The sequence below is a fragment of the Silurus aristotelis genome (assembly GCF_946808225.1).
Source record: "Silurus aristotelis genome assembly, chromosome: 20".
NCBI lineage: Eukaryota > Metazoa > Chordata > Actinopteri > Siluriformes > Siluridae > Silurus > Silurus aristotelis.
In genome coordinates this window covers 2,203,356-2,221,773 of record NC_139593.1, presented here as the reverse complement: position 1 = coordinate 2,221,773, position 18,418 = coordinate 2,203,356, and the positions used below count along the sequence as shown (strand labels likewise).

The following is an 18,418-nucleotide window of genomic DNA, read 5'->3' as shown; positions in this document are numbered from 1 at the left end:
GGAAACATTGATATGATAAATAACTTTATACTGAATCCCATTTTGACCAGTTAAAAGAAAAAGTTCAAACAGTGTTTACAGACACGATTATTTATCCTAATAAACAAGATCCTCAAAATAATTTTGCAGTTGATGAGTGGTGTGAAGTGCTAAAATGGTTAAATGCCTTGATAAAAGAAACAAAAAACATTAATTACAGTATGACACTCTTATCATGGAACTCTTTAGATCCTCCAAAGAACGTGTCCATCAGTCCCTCTGGTGAGATTGTGGAGGGAAGTTCGGTGAATCTGACCTGCAGCAGTGACAGTAACCCACCTGTGGAGAACTACACCTGGTTTAAGGAGGAAGAATCATCACCTGTAGGATCAGGACAGAGTTACAGAGCTCTACAGAGTGGACTGTACTACTGTGAGGTTCAGAATAAACTCGGCTCTGAGAGATCAGCTGCAGTGTCCATCACTATAACTGGTGAGAGATGTTTAGATGTTCCTGTTTGATAACTGCTCCATCATACATCCTGTACTTTGTGGATAAACATGAAAATATTTTTACTTATGCTTTGTATATATTCTGTGTGTGTGTGTGTGTGTGTGTGTGTGTGTGTGTGTGTGTGTGTGTGTGTGTGTGTGTGTATACTATAAGGTGGTTCTGTAATTGTGTATGTGGCTGCTGGACTTGGTATTTTTGCACTTGGAGCTCTTCTCTCTGCCCCCTTCTGGCTGAGGTGAGAAAAACTGTGCTGATTATTTCATGATTATTTTCTCTGAAGACGCTGTTGATGGTGAAATATTTGACTTTTTCTGAACAGATGCAGGAGACAGAAGAAAAAGGCAGATGAAGGTGATCATCAGGTGAGTTAATACACACCTGTCCATCAGGTGGCTGCTTTGTTCATAATAAACTCTTACTGTAAAGATCTTCAGTAGAACCTGCTCATGTTCTCCACCCCTCCTCTCTGCAGAACATTGGGCTGAGTGCTAAAGACGACACGTATGCAGCTCTCGACCCTGCAGGCCGGAAATCTGATGATGTTTATCACACACTTGCAGTAAGTTTTACGTGAAGAATACTGTTAGTTGTAAAACATCTTATGAAGAATGTTTGGTTTAAGAGAATGATAACTTATTTTTCTTTAAATCTGTATTCTGATAGATTAGGTTTTGTTTTATTTGTTTTTTAATTGTACTTTGGAGTTTTATACCCAATTATTCACCAAGGTGACGACCCTCCTTTTATTCACAGTTTTCTCATCCCAGTCCTGCTGATGTGGCCACGTCTTCTGATTAGATGCCAGCAAAAGTGAGATGTTTGTACTTGACACACACATTACAGTGTCCTCGGGGGCTTCATCAGCCAGGAGCCCCTTTACTCATGTTTTTCTCCTGTAATCCTGAAATAAAAGAGGCTGACCATTGGGAGCTTACTTTTGCATTTGTTTATCTTTTTGGCTCGACTGTTGAAGAAGTCTGGGGCGACTGTGGCAAGAAAAAACTCCCTTTTGTATGGTACGAGGAAGAAACCTTGAGAGGAACTAGACTCAAAAGGGGAACCTCATCCTCATTTGGGTGATATCAAGTGTGTGATTATAAATCTTTTAAATCACTAGGTGTCATTGTTCCTGCTTTTCTTCATGATTTCTACAGTAGGCATTGCTCCTTTACTACCTGGAACATATCTCTTGGCCGTCTCCCACACTGCTTGGGAATAATCCTGCACTGAGACCTACAGTATGTGGGTGATATAGACTCTGGTCAAATCTCTTCAGGTGACTTTAGATTTCCAGATTTGTGTTAGTGATCAGAAGGTCAGGAGCAGATGTGGAAAGCAAAGAAGTACAAATACTTTTTAACTCTTCTTCAGTAGAAGAAATTTTGGAATCAGTTCTTTACTTCAACTTTTTACTTTCACTCATCACATTTTTACACAAATATCTGTACTTCTACTTCTAACATTTTTAAATCAGACTCGTTACTTTAGTTTTAATGTATTTGGTGATATGTTTATTGTTTCTTTTTCTCACTGCACTGTTTTCTGTCATTGTGCTGCTTTTTTAATCCACTGGTGTATCATTTCCTGTCTCTCTCACACCACAGATGTAGACTAGTTTATGAAGGTCACACTGAGCAGGCAGAAGTCAGTAAGAAGTCTGGGGTTAACGTGGATGAGACAGAGGGAGTCAGTGATGAGAGCATGACTGAGAACAGAGACATTCCTGATCACCTGATCATCATCATCTTTTCTCTGCTTGTGTTCTATATGGTGGATCTTTAGACTGGATACATTCATTAGAGATCAACATTTAAAATTCATTGGTATTAATATATTAATATCATGTGTGCTTTGTTGTACTTAATCTTTATGGCTGGGATTTTTTGTTTCATTGAAAACCATTAGCCACGTTTACATGTACACCTTTTTGTCAAAATCCTTGTTGTGCCAAATTAATTTGTTCTCAAGAGCACAGTTAAAACGTTCATCTACAAATTCTGCAAGAGAATGAGCTGATACGAGATCTGATTTAGATGCCAGGTGAACAGGAGGCTTCCAAAATCGCATGGAGATTTAAGGAAGCGCATTTTGTGTCTCAAGCAATTGGTCTTATCGATGGCACTAATCGGTTTAATGTGTTTACATGGCAGAATTTGTATTTTGTTTGGTTTATAGACAGGTTTATCCCACCCCTCTCAAACCCATTACAATTACATTCGGTTTGGGCTTTTTTATTCGGATTCAGGTGTTTACATGGAGCATTTTCATTCGGACTGGACTTTTAAATCAATTCCAATGCTACATGTAAATGCACCTATTCTTAGGTCTGGTCTTATGACTTCCTTTCATCTGAAAATGTGAGTGAGTTCTATTTCAACACAAATTTATGATGTTCCTGTGTCTTTTTTGTCCCACAGACTTTCAGGAACATAATGAAGAAAATGGGTCCTGAAACAGCTGATGAACAGAGAAAACTCCTCACTGAAGTGAAGAACCTGAATCGTCCCTTTACACCAGAAACATCAGCAACTTACAGCCAGTTAAAGCAGCTTTCATCATTTTATAGCTGTTTTTATTTATCAATGATCAATTTTTGTTGGAAATATTTGAAGTGAGGAAAATTATTGAAACTCAACTAAAAATCTGACTGTAAATATTGCATTATAATATTGAGTGACAGGGTAATAAGATGTAGTGGAGTTAGTGTTACCACCCAAAATATTTAATTCTTCTTACTTATTGGTTGTCTGTGTTTTGTTAGCAACAAGCTAGCCAGCTAATATTACTAAAGAACTTTATGATGTATTAACATTATTTAAATTGTAGGCAGCGTATGTGTGTGTGTCTGTGTGTGTGTGTGTGTGTGTGTGTGTGTGTGTGTGTGTGTGCCTGTTAATTGCTATAAACACAATTATAACCCCGTGTTTTTTTTTTATGTTTTAGTATATTTTGATTTACAAGCTTTAGTAAATATATATATTTATAAATCACAGTACAGTTACTTAAACTAGCCAAAGCTTCATGAACATGCTGGTTGAAAATGAACTCCAAATAAATATACAGTTCATCTGGAAAGTTCATTCATTCATTCATTTTCTCCCGCTTATCCGTAATTCGGGTCGCGGGGGCAGCAGTCCAAGCAGGCCCCCGCCTTCGACTGCTGCCCAATCCTCACAGCACCGTCCCTTATGGTCCCTCCTGCAGGTGGTGAGCCCACGGGAAGGCGGCCCCACGTCACTCCGACGTCACTGACCTTGATATTTCCCTCGTAAGGGACCCCCGGAGCATAGAGGGTTAAGGGCCTTGCTCAAGAGTGGCAGCCTGGTGATACCTGGGCTTGAACCCCAGACCTTCCGATCGGCAACCCAGCGCCTTAACCGCTGGAGCCACATCTGGAAAGTATTCACAGCATTTCACTTTTTCCACATTATGTTACAGCCTTATTTCAAAATGAATTACACTCTTTATTTTCCTTAAAATTCTACAAACAAAACCTCATAATGACAACGTAAAATACTTTTGTTTTAAATCTTTGCAAACTTGAATGGAGGCCACCTGTAGTAAATTCAGATGACTGGAGATGATTTGGAGATGCACACACCTGTCTTTATGAGGTCCCACAGTTAACAGTGCATGTCAGAGCACAAACCATATGCTAATGTGCTTCAGATCACATATAACATTGCTTATATTAGTTTAAATCCGCATAATACACATAAACATTATTCAGCTTTTTAGGTACACCTGTCCAACTGCTCTTTAACGCAAATTTCTAATCAGCCAATCACATGGCAGCAACTCAATGCAGTTAGGCATGTATACATGGTCAAGACGATCTGCTGCAGTTCAAACCGAGCGTCAGAATGGGGATGAAAGGTGATTTAAGTGACTTTGAACATTGCATGGTTGTTGGTGCCAGACGAGTATTTCAGAAACTGCTGATCTACTGGGATTTTCACGTACAACCATCTCTAGGGTTTACAGAGAATGATCCGCAAAAGAGAAAGTATCCAGTGAGCGGCAGTTCTGTGGGCGCAAATGCCTTGTTGATGCCAGAGGTCAGAGGAGAATGGCCAGACTGGTTCGAGCTGATAAAAAGGCAACAGTAACTCAAATAACCACTCGTTACAACCTAGGTATGCAGAAGAGCATCTCTGAACACGTCAAACCTTGAGGCGGATGGGCTACAGCAGCAGAAGACCACACCGGGTGCCACTCCTGACAGCTAAGAACAGGAAACTGAGGCTACAATTTGCACAGGCTCACAAAAAATTGGACAATAGAAGATTGGAAAACCATTGCCTGGTCTGATGAGTCTCGATTTCTGCTGCCACATTCGGATAGTAGGGCCGGAATTTGGCGTCAACAACATGAAAGCATGGATCCATCCTGCCTTGTATCAATGGTTCAGGCTGGTGGTGGTGGGGTAATGGTGTGGTTGATATTTTCTTGGCACACTTTGGGCCCATTAGTACCAGTTGGGCACCGTGTCAATGCCACAGCCTACCTGAGTATTGTTGCTGACCATGTCCACCCCTTTATGACCACAGTGTAGCCATCTTCTGATGACTACTTCCGGCAGGATAACGCGCCATGTCATAAAGCGCAAATCATCTCAGACTGGTTTCTTGAACATGACAATGAGTTCACTGTACTCAAATGGCCTCCACAGTCAACAGATGTCAATCCAATAGAGCACCTTTAGGATGTGGTGGAACGGGAGATTCGCATCATGGATGTGCAGCCGACAAATCTGCAGCAACTGCGAGACGCTATCATGTTAATATGGACCAAAATCTCTGAGGAATGTTTCCAGTACCTTGTTGAATCTATGCCACGAAGGATTAACCTCTTAGGCTTTGTGGTTGCGTGAATGCAACTAATAGCCAATTGTTCTCAGGTGTTAATGTTTAGCAATAGATTCAATAAATAGGGAGAACAGAAACCATGACTAACGATACATCATTCTAAAGCTCTAAGTCTCAATCAGCGATTTCAGATCACTGTTTTTCAATGGAAAACGTATAACGAATGTATTTGCTGAATTTGTGTGAGCAGTACACAACAACAACATGCATAAAAAAAACCCACATCCACTGCTGCTAATCCTGGTTTATTAGGAAATATAAGGGTCCAGTGAACAACATGCGGTAAAGCATTTCTGCTACAAACAAACAATAGTGTTGAAATTTAGATGTTTATTCCTTTGTTTACGTCACAGAACTTTGGCTGGTGTTTGTGTTAATATATTTCCGAATAACTTTTACATAAAAAATGTCATCTTGGTGACAAAAAAACAAATATGGCTGGTAGAATATAGTGTTACAAAACGGTTGAGACCACAAAAAAGTAAAAAAAAATTATAATAAAAAAGTAAAAGAGTATAAATCTTGGGTGGAGTCTCCTCTCTCTGCAGGTGTCGCCATGTTTTTTTATGCACCGCCTCTCATTTCAAACCTTTTATTTCCAGCCAGTAGCATTATGGAAACAAAATGACTGATGGACAATGTAGCCAAAAGGTGCAGGATTCTAACGATATATGGGAGGATTTTATTTTATCCACGTGTGTGAAACTTAGTTTAATTACTCTTTACAAACTATTACTGGCTGAAGCAGCGAAGAAGCAGTGACGAACCAGGAAGTGATGCAGTTTTAAGGTCAACATAAACAGCTGTTTATAGCTCGTGCTAACTGGACTTTGTTTACAAAAAAGAAAAAGAAAACAATGAAAAAAATGGACAGTCAAATAAGTTGTTTTATCTGAGATTTGCACAAAAACAGCGATGTGGAAAATATTTTGGGGGGGCGAAGTAACAACAGAGACCTGGAGATCTACATCTGTAAGTTACAATAAATCTCCCCTTATAGCTTTATATGTTACGCGGCGGATATGGAGATGGAAGCCGGAATAGAAGTAAGCGTGTTTATTAAACCAAAGGCAGAGCCAACACAAAACACCCGAGGAAAACGTGATAATTCGGCAAAAGGCAGTCCGTAAATAATATCCACGGTGCGTGATGGAGGAAGCGCGGCGCGGAGGCAGCGACGGAGAAGCATCAGTAGTCCGTGGTGCGCTGGGGAAGGTAAACGCTACCGTGGAGAGAGCGAGGAGTCCGGGATGAGAAGGTACGTAGCGCGAGAAGCATATGCGAAGAAGCACACCACCATTAACCTGCACAGACACACACGAACATACAATAACAGACAAACAGTCTAGGTGAATGTGGGGTTTTTATAGGCGGTGTGATGAGACTTGGAATGAGTCACAGGTGTTCGGAATGAAGCCCGATTGCAATGAGCTCCGTGTGGGCAGGGTACGCCTGAGCGAAGGAGCAGGGCTTTCCCTGACACACCGAGGTATGACAGCCACTGAAGGGGGCGTGGCAGGGGGATTCCTGACCATATATGATTTCATTGGTTTTATTGCCTGTTTGTTTTTATAAGAGAAATGCTTGAAAAGTAAGTTTGTGTGTGTGAGTGTGTGTGTGTGTGTGTGTGTGTGTGTGTGTGTGTGTGTGTGTGTGTGTATGTGTGTATGTGTGTATGTGTGTGTGTGTGTGTGTGTGTGTTTGTGTGTGTATTGTTGAGAATGGAATGGCCAGACATCAATATGAATGGCCATGACTGTAGAACAATAGCTTGTCTGGCTACCTGGCCATCAATATGAATGCTAAATCAATATAAATCGCCCCAAACATGTAGAACAAAAGCCTTTAATGGTCAATCATTCATTAATATGCAGACTGTATGAACAGAGTATGAATGATCACCTGAGTTTAGCAGGTGTCTCTCAAACAGGGGGAGGAAGAAAACAATCAGACATAGTCTCAGATAAATGTTTGTAGGAATCTCATTTGTTATGAAAATCTTCATAGAATTTGAAATAGAAACTCATGAGATATGTGGCTTTCAACCCAGTACTTTTCTGTATTGCTCCAGGTGACTGATTTCATGTATTTATATATTAAATACAAATAATGTTCTATGCAGGAAATGTATATCTATGGCACTTCATCATCTATAACTTAAAATCTTTTTGAGCAATATCAACTTTGATGATTAACAGTAAAGCTCAAAGTGTCTTGTTTCCAAAGATATTTAAATTGTGTATGTAGCACATTTTTATCAGGAATTGTTAACATTTAAATTTAGGTAAGTTTTTTCAGCTGTGAGTCCTAAAATTTGGGTGGGGAGCGAAACAGACATAGTCTCAGATAAATGTTTGTAGGAATCTCATTTTTTATGATATCTTCATTCAATTTAAAATATAAACTCATGAGACATGTGGCTTTTCAGGATTTTCAGGATTGCCATAGGATAGATTTCATGTATTTATATATGAAGGGAAAGGGAAAGCAATTATTTTTCTACAGTACTTAATCATCTATAACTTGTTCTTTTTTTGAACAATATCAACACTGAATAATGGACAGTAAAGCTCAAAGTGTCTTCTTTTTAGAGATATTTCAATTGTGTATGAAGCCCACTGTCAGGAATCCACCTGCCACACCTCCGTCAGAGACTGTCATTGCCGCTGCGTGCTCCCAAGCTCGCAGCACAAATCATGCACAGCTGAAGCGCATCACGCAATCACTCCCGGCTTCCATATAAACCGCTCACTCACACACACTCGCTGTCCGTTATTGCATGTTCATGCCCGTCCGCGTGTGTGCCGGTGTGTTCGCGGCTGCTCAACCCCGCTACGTGCCGTTTGACTCGGACTCTGATTTTCTGGATTATCCCTGCTCACGCAGGTATTTTGTGTTGGCACTGCCTGTTTGTGTTATTAAACACTGTTTTGCTTTCACTTCAGCTTCTGCCTCCGTTCTCGCCTGACACCCACTTTTATCAGGAACTGTTAACATTTAAAATAAGGTAGGGCATTTCAGCTGTGTGTCCCAAGATCTGTGTCAAAGGCAACAGGTTAAGGCAGTTCTGAAGGCAAAAGGGGGTCCAACCCGTTACTAGTAATGTGTACCTAATAAAGTGGCTGGTGAGTGTATATGCATATATATTTAAAGCAGAAGTATAAACTTAAGTAGAAAAATCAAATAAAATTATATGAAAATAAAAAAAACAAAAATTGAGAAGAATAATAGGGTAATAGGCACAACACACTGTTAGATAATAAAGAACGTGGGAGAATAGTTGCAAGAAATTGTATAAGATGTACAATGTCCCAAACACACAGGAAGTAAGATGTTTTTATTAGAGCATGAGCTTAAGCAGGCAGAGTAAGACAGGGTATTCCATATAAAGAAGTATTTTGGCATAAGAAAAATATGAAAAATATTTGGAGAAAAGAGCTGGTGTGTTAAAACTAAATCCCTGGTTTATAAAACTAGAAAAAAAACTACATGTTTCTATACAAAGTGTACTCAAAACAAACAAAACAAAACAAAGGATGATATGCAGACATAGGAAAAACCCAGAAAGAGATTTTAAGAAAAGGTGTGAATATTGTGGGGGATGATCTGGTGCATAGATGTGTACAAAAGTGCACGATCAGAGCACTCAAGTAAGCAAAGGGTGAGATAAGCAGAATGTTAGGGAAGAGATATTAGACCAAACATGTACATTTTACTAGGTGAGTGATGTTGTTAGGCACGAGTAACAAAGCGGGAAACCAAAGTTTTAATGAGTGAAACCAGTAGCAAAAGAAAGTCCCAACAAACATATAACGTAACCCGTAATGCCAGTAATTCTTGGGAACGTAGAGTCCACGGAGCAAGAGTAATCCATTGGAAAGGTTAGAAATCCGAGTGTAGATTAGTCCTAGAATGTTCGCCAGCATAACCTGTAGAATGGACATTGATTCAGGTATTGAGCGGAGCTTAAATAGCCTGGCACGGGAATGAGCGCTAGGTGCAGGTATTTAGTACGACAGGGAATTACTAAGTGTGTGCGGTGTGTCGGGGAATGTCGCCCAGACTCGCGGCTTGGGTTGGCCACGGCATCAGGGTGCGGGACGAAGCGGGTGCGCGGCATGGAACTCCTCCAGGAGCGCCGGGTCCAGGATATCCTGCCGGGCCACCCAAGAGCGTTCATCCGGACCATAACCCTCCAAGTCCACCAGGTATTCCACAATCTTTCCCGACGGCGGGAGTCCAGCACTTCCCGAATCACATTGGTTGGTCCAAGATCTCCAGCGGAGGAGGATCCACAGTCTCACCCGGGCGACGGGCGGTCAGCGGCATGTATGGCTTGGGGAGCAACACATGGAAGGTTGGGTGAATCAGATACTGGGGGGGAGCTCCAACTGATAGGCCGACTCATTTATGCGCCTTATAATCCTAAAGGGTCCTATGCACCTGGGGCTCAATTTACGGCAGGGAAGCCAGAGTCTTAGGTCCCTGGTGGATAGCCATGCCAAATCCCTGGGCTGGTTGGCCGGGGTTACCAGCCGCCGTGCATCGGCATGTCTCAGTGTCTCCCTTAGGGCCCTCCGTAGCTGGGTATATGCTGACTTCCACACCCTTACACTCTCCCTGAACCAGTAGTCAACCGCGGGTACTTGGGACGGTTCGTCCGACCATGGGAACAGGGGAGGTTGGAACCCTAGCACACACTGGAAGGGTGTGAGGCCGGTTTTGTCCTGATGCAGCGAGTTCTGCGCATACTCCGCTCTGGGAAGGAATCGACTCCACTCTGTCTGGTCTTCATAACAATAAGACCGCAAGTGCCATCCCAACTCCTGGATCTTCCGTTCCGTTTTTCTATTGGATTGTGGATGGAAACCGGAAGACAGGTTTATGGACACTGCAAGAAGCCGAAAGAACGCTCCCGATATGTAGGAGGTGAACTGGGAACCGTGGTCTCCTCGTGGATACCGAAGTTCTGAAATACATGGTGGAAGAGGACTTGGAGGGGAATGAAGCGACAGGCTTTGGAGAATTGTTCTTCCACCACGAGGATGCAGGTATATCCCTCCGACTATGGTAAGTCCATCACAAAATCAATCCCCAAGTGTGACCATGGTCGTTGCAGGACAGGCAGAGGGACCAATTTGCCCACGGTCAGGTGCCGGCAGGTTTTTGATCTGGCGCAGACGGAGCGTTCGATTTCTCCCTGGATGACCTGAGCCGAGGTTCTCGTGTACCATCTTCTTTTTGGCAGGTTGACCGGAATCGGCGAAGAAGGTTCGGCCTAGACAACTTGTGGGGATTTGTCCTCCCCGTGTGGTAGAATAGGTTCCAGTTCGAGCGACTCATACATATGTGAGAGGGCATCTGCCTTCCCTTTCTTCGAGCCCGGCCGGTATGTAATGGTGAAATGGAACCGGGTGAGGAACAGGGCACACCATGACTTTCAAGTGTTTAGTCTCTTGGCTTAATGGAGGTACTGGAGGTTCTTGTGGTCAGTAATAACCATGAATGGATGAGCTGCCCCCTTGAGCCAGTTTTTCCATTCCTCAAGCACCAGATTGATGGCTAGGAGTTCTCGATTCCTGATGTTGATGAGATGAAGGCTACACACGCCTGGGAGATGAAGATCCCCACGGAGCCGGAGTCAACTAGTGCAGATACTGAGATGGACAGAGTGGAGGTAATTAATGTGACAGGAAGCATGGACAAGTGAGAGATATCGGTGGGTGTATTCACCGAATGTCCCTGCAGCTAGGGGGCGTTCTTGATCTTGTTTGGATAGTCGCTGATATCCTACTCGCATTGGAGATGAGGAATGCAACCCTCGGAAGGGAACCATGACACTCGGCCGCATCCCCGGAGAAGGTGCCTGGAAAAGCCACTGGGCTGCCGGATGGCGGTGGAGAAGCCCAGGTAAGCTCCCTGATGGGATCTGAAGCGCCACCCGGCTGTGGATCTATCGCAAGGTAGAGCGTTTCCTCTTTTCAGTTCAGGTCCATTCTTCTGAGGAACGAAGCGGGAAACCGAAGTGCAAATGACTGAGGTTTTAATGAGTGAAACTCATTTTGCCCCCTAAACAAATAGTTGTCCTACAAGAGATGCTCTGCTGTGTGTCACTCAATATCAGAAAATTATACCGTGGGTTGCCAGGTGTGAAAATCACAACCCAGTTCCCTTTTAGAGTACTGTTCAGCTTTTATTTTTCTAATTGTCTCTACAAAAACATAAAATAAAATGTAATAAAGCATGATCAGTGTTTAACAGTGGTCAGCAAATCTAATTAAAGCATGTCAGATAAAAATTACATAACATTAAAATAACACATACAAAATTTAATTTTAAAAGTGACTTCAATGATTTGTTATTTTCTATCATTTTGTAATTATTTGTTTATTTTGTGGAGAAATATTGTGTAGTACTACTGCCTACAATTCTCTTTCCACAAAAACATTTTCCACAAAAACATTTCCTGTAAATGTTAATATCAGGGTCGGGGTTCTAGCAGTCTGTCAAAGGGAGGTGTGAATCTAAAAACAGAGACAGACTCGGACAGTTAGGAGAATCCATTCTTTAATTAGAATGTTCAGAAAACACAGCAAGAGAAAATAGCATTAACGATTTCAAAACATGAAAAGGAAAAAATGTAAAGAACATGAAAAATCCTCTCAGGAAAAAAACAAAACAAAACAGAAATCAATAAGCAAAGACTCACACAGGACAACAAGGAAAAAAAGCTGGAGACAGAGAAAAAGAGACATGAAAAACAGGCACCAGAACATCAACAAAATCACTAAAAACGACTGAAAATCAGAGACAAAGGTGAAGCTTCAATATACACGGGAGTGATTAGACACGTGGAAACAGTAGGAAAATAATGAGAGACAGAGGGACACAATGGCGACATCTAGTGGGGAATACAGGGGAACACAAGGGGAAAAACTCAGGAAGTCAGGACTGATAAGCTTCAGTTCAGTAATAAGCTACAGAAAACTATTAAACTTTAAATAAAACTGTCCTTTCACTTGACTCCTTTGTGTTTTCTTTCCTCTTTTTGCTTTGATAATCACTGTGTTCCATCCTGAGGAGCAAAAATCTGCTGTTTCTGTCTTCAGAGGCCCACAGGCTCCTCAAATAATCAGCATTTTAACTTTCAACTTAAAACAAAGACAATACTGAAACAATGATACAATGAAGTGTAGATAAACTTAATTATAAACTTATATATGGCAATCAAAACAAATATAAACATTAAACTGATCGTTTTTATAAAAGTCATGACTCTATGCTCAACACTTGTGTTTAGTTTGATGATGACCATGCTGTGTGTTTCACTTCCTCAGTTCCACAGTCGAAGATGCAGTGGCCTTAACTCAACACCTCTCCATTTCTTTTCACACTTCTGGACTGAGAGGATAAAATAATTATGTGCACAATGCAGACACGATGTGTTTACTGTAGAAAACAACACTTCCTTAGTTGCAGCAACAAATTCAGAGAAAGAGGAAAAAGCAACAACTCGTCTGCAACAACCTTCAACTCTCACACTTTTCTTTACTCTCTGTTTGGTCGTCGTACATGAAGGTCGAGGAACACGGTGAGAAACTATTTATTATATTTGTAGTCATTAAATTTACTCATTAGTTTAATCTCTACTTTTCCTGAACATAAAAAAGGTTCCGTGTTGTTTTTTCAGTGTAAATGATTTCTTTTTACAATCTTTACTTCCCTTGTAAACATTTTACTGATCGACTCTCAGTGCTGAGAAAAATAGTTATAACATCAACATTCTAATAAATTATGATTATGATATTGTGACTGTGTCTGTTTTTATAATAAATTACAAACTCTGAATGTGACTACATGATTAGATATTAACATATTTACAACAAATTATAAACATTACAAAACATAAAATATATCCATGAAATGAAGTTATTTAGTGTATATGGTGATTTTATGGATGTTTTATGTAAATGAATGTGTTTGTGCAGGAACAGAGTCATGTAGAGAATCTGTAGGATTGATGACTGTATATAGTTACATCTGTGTGTACACACGTGTGATAAACACCAGTGTTGGGGTGTGTACTGGTGTTTCTTCCACACACAATTATAAATTGTTCTACACACTTTGATAAATGAGAGTTCTGGAGTAAGAAACTTTAACATCTAGCGGTGTAGCTGAGGCTATGGAAGGCCACTGGTGTCATTATTTATCTCTGTGGTGATGTATTGTGGAAAGCCAATTTGGCAAGTTGAGAGTTCTATAGTAATGTAGTGTGGAAGGCCAATGAGTATAAACTAACACTACTGGACTTGTTTTGTTTTTATCTATGAAACGATATAAATAAATAAAAAATAGAAAAAATATTAGAAAATTGAGATATTTCTGATTATTATTCTGTTTTTATCCAATAGCTTTGATTGTCTAAAGCTTCTGTACATTAATGACAATTCTAAGATGATGGAAATTAGAACATGATGGTAAATTTGTTAACAGTGAATTCATGAACAGCTTTTTATTTGTGGTTTGTGAGTATTGGATTGTTGTGATGTGTTCAAAGTAACGTGGTTAATAAAAGTGTGATTTAAAAAAGTAATAAAAAACACAAACTGTGCACTTGATAAAATGTAATTAAATTAAAAATAAATAAATAAACAAATAAATAAATAAATAAATAAATAAATAAATAAATAAATAAACCAGCTATTAATGACAGAAGAGTTTACACTTTTTTGTGTAATTGACAGAGAGAGAGAGAGAGAGAGAGAGAGAGAGAGAGAGAGAGAGAGAGAGAGAGAGAGAGAGAGAGGGGGGGGGGGGGGTTTCCCTCTCTGTCAGTTATAAAAATAGGTGTAAACTCCTCTGTCCTGAATATTTTACAGCTTTACCTCTGACTGTTACAAAGCTATGATACTGGAGACTCCTTCCATAAACCTGAAATATATGTAAGAAAAAACTTCTATTTTTCTCAAATTAAAAAAAGCTATTTTTGACTTTTTCAAGTAATTTTTTAATTTAAAACATTTTTCTTTAGAACCTTTAGTAATGATGTCCCTCAAAATGGTGCTCCAATTTTTTCTGATCTTCCTCCTGATGATCTCAGGTGAGTGCTACATTTTCGTCCTTGTCAGAATTCACCCTCTTCCTCCAGTTGCAGCAGTGTTTAGTGCATACATAAGCATATTAGCGCCAGTCACCACAAAGCGAATGCAGTCAGAGCATGAGTTTCTTGCATCTGCTATCGTGCATCAGTGCACATCTACATAAAAATCACAGCAAACACACACCAGAGACATGAAATATTCAACCACCTTAATATTATATAGTCAGAATCACAATTTACCTTTTAAAAATAACATTTTGATTATTCATGCAAAAAAGACAAAGTGTAGAAATAGAAATATAATAAATATTTGTATTCTGTACATTATTCAGTGGTAAATGTTTTATTAAAGTGTCAGTGAGTTGTTGCTCGTGCTGATTTTAGATCAGAGACTGAAATTCAATATTAACAAATCATATATACAAAATAATAATAAAAATAATAATAATAATAATAATAATAATAATAATATTAATAATAATAATAATAATAATAAAGACACCCCTGTGTCTAAATCCTGCACAGTTTCCTTCCAGTAGTAAAGAATAGTTTGTATTTTTCTGCCCCGGAGTTCCAGAGGAGAGAAGAGAAGCTGTAAAATAACTCAGTGTTTTATGGGGCTCAGGATAATGATCTCTAATCACCTCTTTCATGTGTCATGTTTCAGGAGCTCTTGGGAATCAATGGAGTGTGAAATACAGCAAACTACATCTCTGTGCTGTAAAAGGATCTACAGTGGTTATGGAGGCCACTTACACACATCCAACAGATTGTACAGTGATAAAGAATTTTTGGTTAATAAACCGAGTTAAGGGTGTAGAAGCGACTGATCTGCGTAATGAATCAGGTTACTCAGGCAGAGTGGAGTATTTAGGAGATAAACAGAATCACTTCTCCCTCAGACTGAGTGATGTGAAGAAATCAGATGAACACAAGTTCACCTTCAGATTCATAACAACTAAAGATAAATTTCAGGGTGAACCTGGAATTACACTCAGAGTTACAGGTAAATAAAATCATCTTATTCTCTACATGTGTCACTCAGACCATAATCTCCTTTTAGCTACAGGAGTTTTGTAACAGATGAATTAAAACTCAAACATGTTTTTACTGAATTACTGTTTTCATGAAACACCACAAAACTCTGATTCACTCAAATTACAAACACAGACACAAATTTACTTGTGGATCTGATAAATGTTCTGCTTGTAGTTCAGGTGATTTACAGAAGATTGTCTGCTCAATGTTCTAATTAGCATCAAATAAAATTTCAAACGTTAAAATAAAACAAATAAATAAAAGTAATAAATAAACAGTAAAGCGACGGGCAGAACACAGACACCAGACTCGGGGATTTTCTCGTGTGTTTATTTGGGGGAGAGGTTCTCTGGTCGGACTCCGTACTTTTGGTCGTGATTTCTGAGACGGCTCTGTCACAGTCTCCTTCGGCGAGGGTCTGGCAGGAATCCTCTCAGCTGCTGCCGTCTTTGTTTAGAGTGAGAGAGTAAGGGAGAGAACCAGCAGTAATTGGGGCCAAAAGTTCTCCATCTCACTGTCTTTTCAGGGTCCCTTTATACGTCCCCCAGCTCGAGAACAGTGAGGATCCACTACTTTCATCACACACACACACACACACACACACACACACACACACACACACACACACACACACACATACACACACACACACACACACACACACACACACACACACACAGGTGGGGTGATTGAGGTAAATGAGCAGGTGATAATTCACTGATGCAGATTTAATGTTTCTCTCATTGTATAAGATCTTCAGCTGATCGCTCCTGCAGAAGTGACAGAGGGAGAATCAGTCATTCTGACCTGTAAAACCACCTGCAGTCTGACTGATCCAACATTCATCTGGTACAAAAACACACATGATTTAACCACAAACACCTTCAAGAGCAACAAACTCCACCTGCAGAGGGTCAGCAGTGAGGATGCAGGCAGTTATAACTGTGCTGTAAGAGGATCTAAACATCTCCCATCTCCTGCTCAATACCTCAGTGTCAGATGTGAGTTTTATTTAGTTTTTTATTACTTATAACTCAGTATTTAATAAAGTAAAACAATACACAATAAAAATAATGAAACGGAGCTTAAGGCAAACTGGAATCTTAATGTTCATTCTCGTCATTTCACTTTTCATGAACTAAAACATACACGTACTGGTGTGGGATCCTCATCACTCACTTCTCCTGACTCCACCCTCCATTTACACTCTGTTACCACACGTACTTTCCTCCTAAACACACCGTGTTCTGCATACAGATTCATATTGATGCACAGCTGAAGTTTTATCTATTAAACAAAACACTATGGAGAGACTGAACATCTTCACCTGAACCCTTGATGTAACTTTACATTTAGTAATTACAGTAACTTTGAGTGTGTGATTAATGATTTTGTAAAAACAAGTTCAGTGAGAAGGTAAATGTATTTTGTGCTGCTTGATGGTGTAGACTTGAAGATGCCACACAAATTCCTGACCAAGTGTCCAGGAGTTCACATGGAAGGAACGTTCTAAAACGCCTAACGTGAAAAAGCTTAACATGGCTTAATGTGATAATACAGAGATTTTAAAAGACTAAACTCAGTAAACACATTAATAATAAATCATATTGTGTACAAACAGTTTGGTTGAGTTTTGGTCTTTTAAAAATGCTCTTATTTCATTAAACCACGTTAAGATTTTTCTTTAATTGTCTGTAGTAGAAAAAAGGCTTAACTTGTAATTAAACTAATTATATTTATATTCTGTATATTCTGTAATTTTTTTCGTAGATATTTATATTCTTTAATTATATTCGTATTCTGGACTCATGTGCTTGTCTGTACATAATCTGCTTTTTTATTAATGTGTTTACTGAGTTTGGTCTTTTAAAATGCTGTCTTATTGCATTAAGCCACGTTGAGTGTTTTAGAAATGTCCCTATATGGAAGGAAGCACATGTTACGCTTTGCCTAAAAAAAATGTAAATGAGATTATTATGGGATTATAATCTTACACCTGTGTGATTTGTTATGACTTGGGTTAGTTGTGGATGTTTAGTTTTTTGTACGCATTTCGGAAATATTGATATGATAAAAAACTTTAGACTGAATCCCATTTTCACCAGTAAAAGAAAAGGTAGAACAGTTTTTAGAGAAGGTGTGGATTATTTATCCTAATTAAAAAAAGATCCTCAAAATAATTTTGAAGTTGATGAGTGGTTTGTGCTAAAATGGTTAAATGCCTTGATTAAAGATAACAAAACCATTCATTATGACACTAAACTGCTTTCTTCACTCTTATCATGGAACTCTTTAGATCCTCCAAAGAACGTCTTTATCAGTTCCTCTGGTGAGATTGTGGAGGGCAGTTCAGTGACTCTGACCTGCAGCAGTGATGCAAACCCACCTGTGGAGAACTACACCTGGTTTAATGGAACAACATCAGTGGGGAAAGGAAAGACCTTCACCATCTCTAAAATCAGTTCTGAAGACAGTGAAAAGTACAAGTGCATGTGCAGTAATAAAGTCGGGCATCAGAACTCCACCAGTGTAACTCTGAATGTTCTGTGTAAGTTAAAGCTGAAGATTTTCTTACAGCCAATGCAAGATAAAACTATTATAGATGTACTTCTGATTTACCAAACCATTTTAGATCCTCCAAAGAACATCTCAGTGTCCATCAGTTCCTCTGGTGAGAAAGTGGAGGGAAGTTCAGTGACTCTGACCTGCAGCAGTGACAGTAACCCACCTGTGGAGACCTACACCTGGTTTAAGCAGAATGAAACATCACCTGTAGGATCAGGACAGAGTTACAGAGCTCTACAGAGTGGACTGTACTACTGTGAGGTTCAGAATAAACTCGGCTCTGAGAGATCAGCTGCAGTGTCCATCACTATAACCAGTAAGAGAGATGATATAAGTCTATAAATCAGAATTA

The 18,418-nt window shown here is 39.7% G+C and overlaps 1 protein-coding gene and 2 long non-coding RNA genes across 3 annotated transcripts in view; all 3 read left to right on the top strand.

Moving 5' to 3' along the window:
- The window catches only part of LOC310715619 (B-cell receptor CD22-like), a 99,375-nt gene that overhangs the window by 38,229 nt on the left and 42,728 nt on the right, over window positions 1–18,418 (top strand). Inside the window, exon 10 of the mRNA XM_083522132.1 lies at window positions 18,134–18,382. Within this exon, the coding sequence (XP_083378258.1) occupies window positions 18,134–18,382 (249 nt within the window). The remainder of the gene's footprint in view (window positions 1–18,133; window positions 18,383–18,418) is intronic.
- LOC310715915 lies at window positions 314–3,326 on the top strand. The gene is made up of 6 exons (XR_014530432.1): window positions 314–471; window positions 646–727; window positions 812–854; window positions 965–1,051; window positions 1,246–1,302; window positions 2,910–3,326. It is a non-coding gene; the product is annotated as an uncharacterized lncRNA (long non-coding RNA).
- LOC310715921 lies at window positions 12,809–15,244 on the top strand. The gene is made up of 3 exons (XR_014530438.1): window positions 12,809–12,951; window positions 14,395–14,463; window positions 15,131–15,244. It is a non-coding gene; the product is annotated as an uncharacterized lncRNA (long non-coding RNA).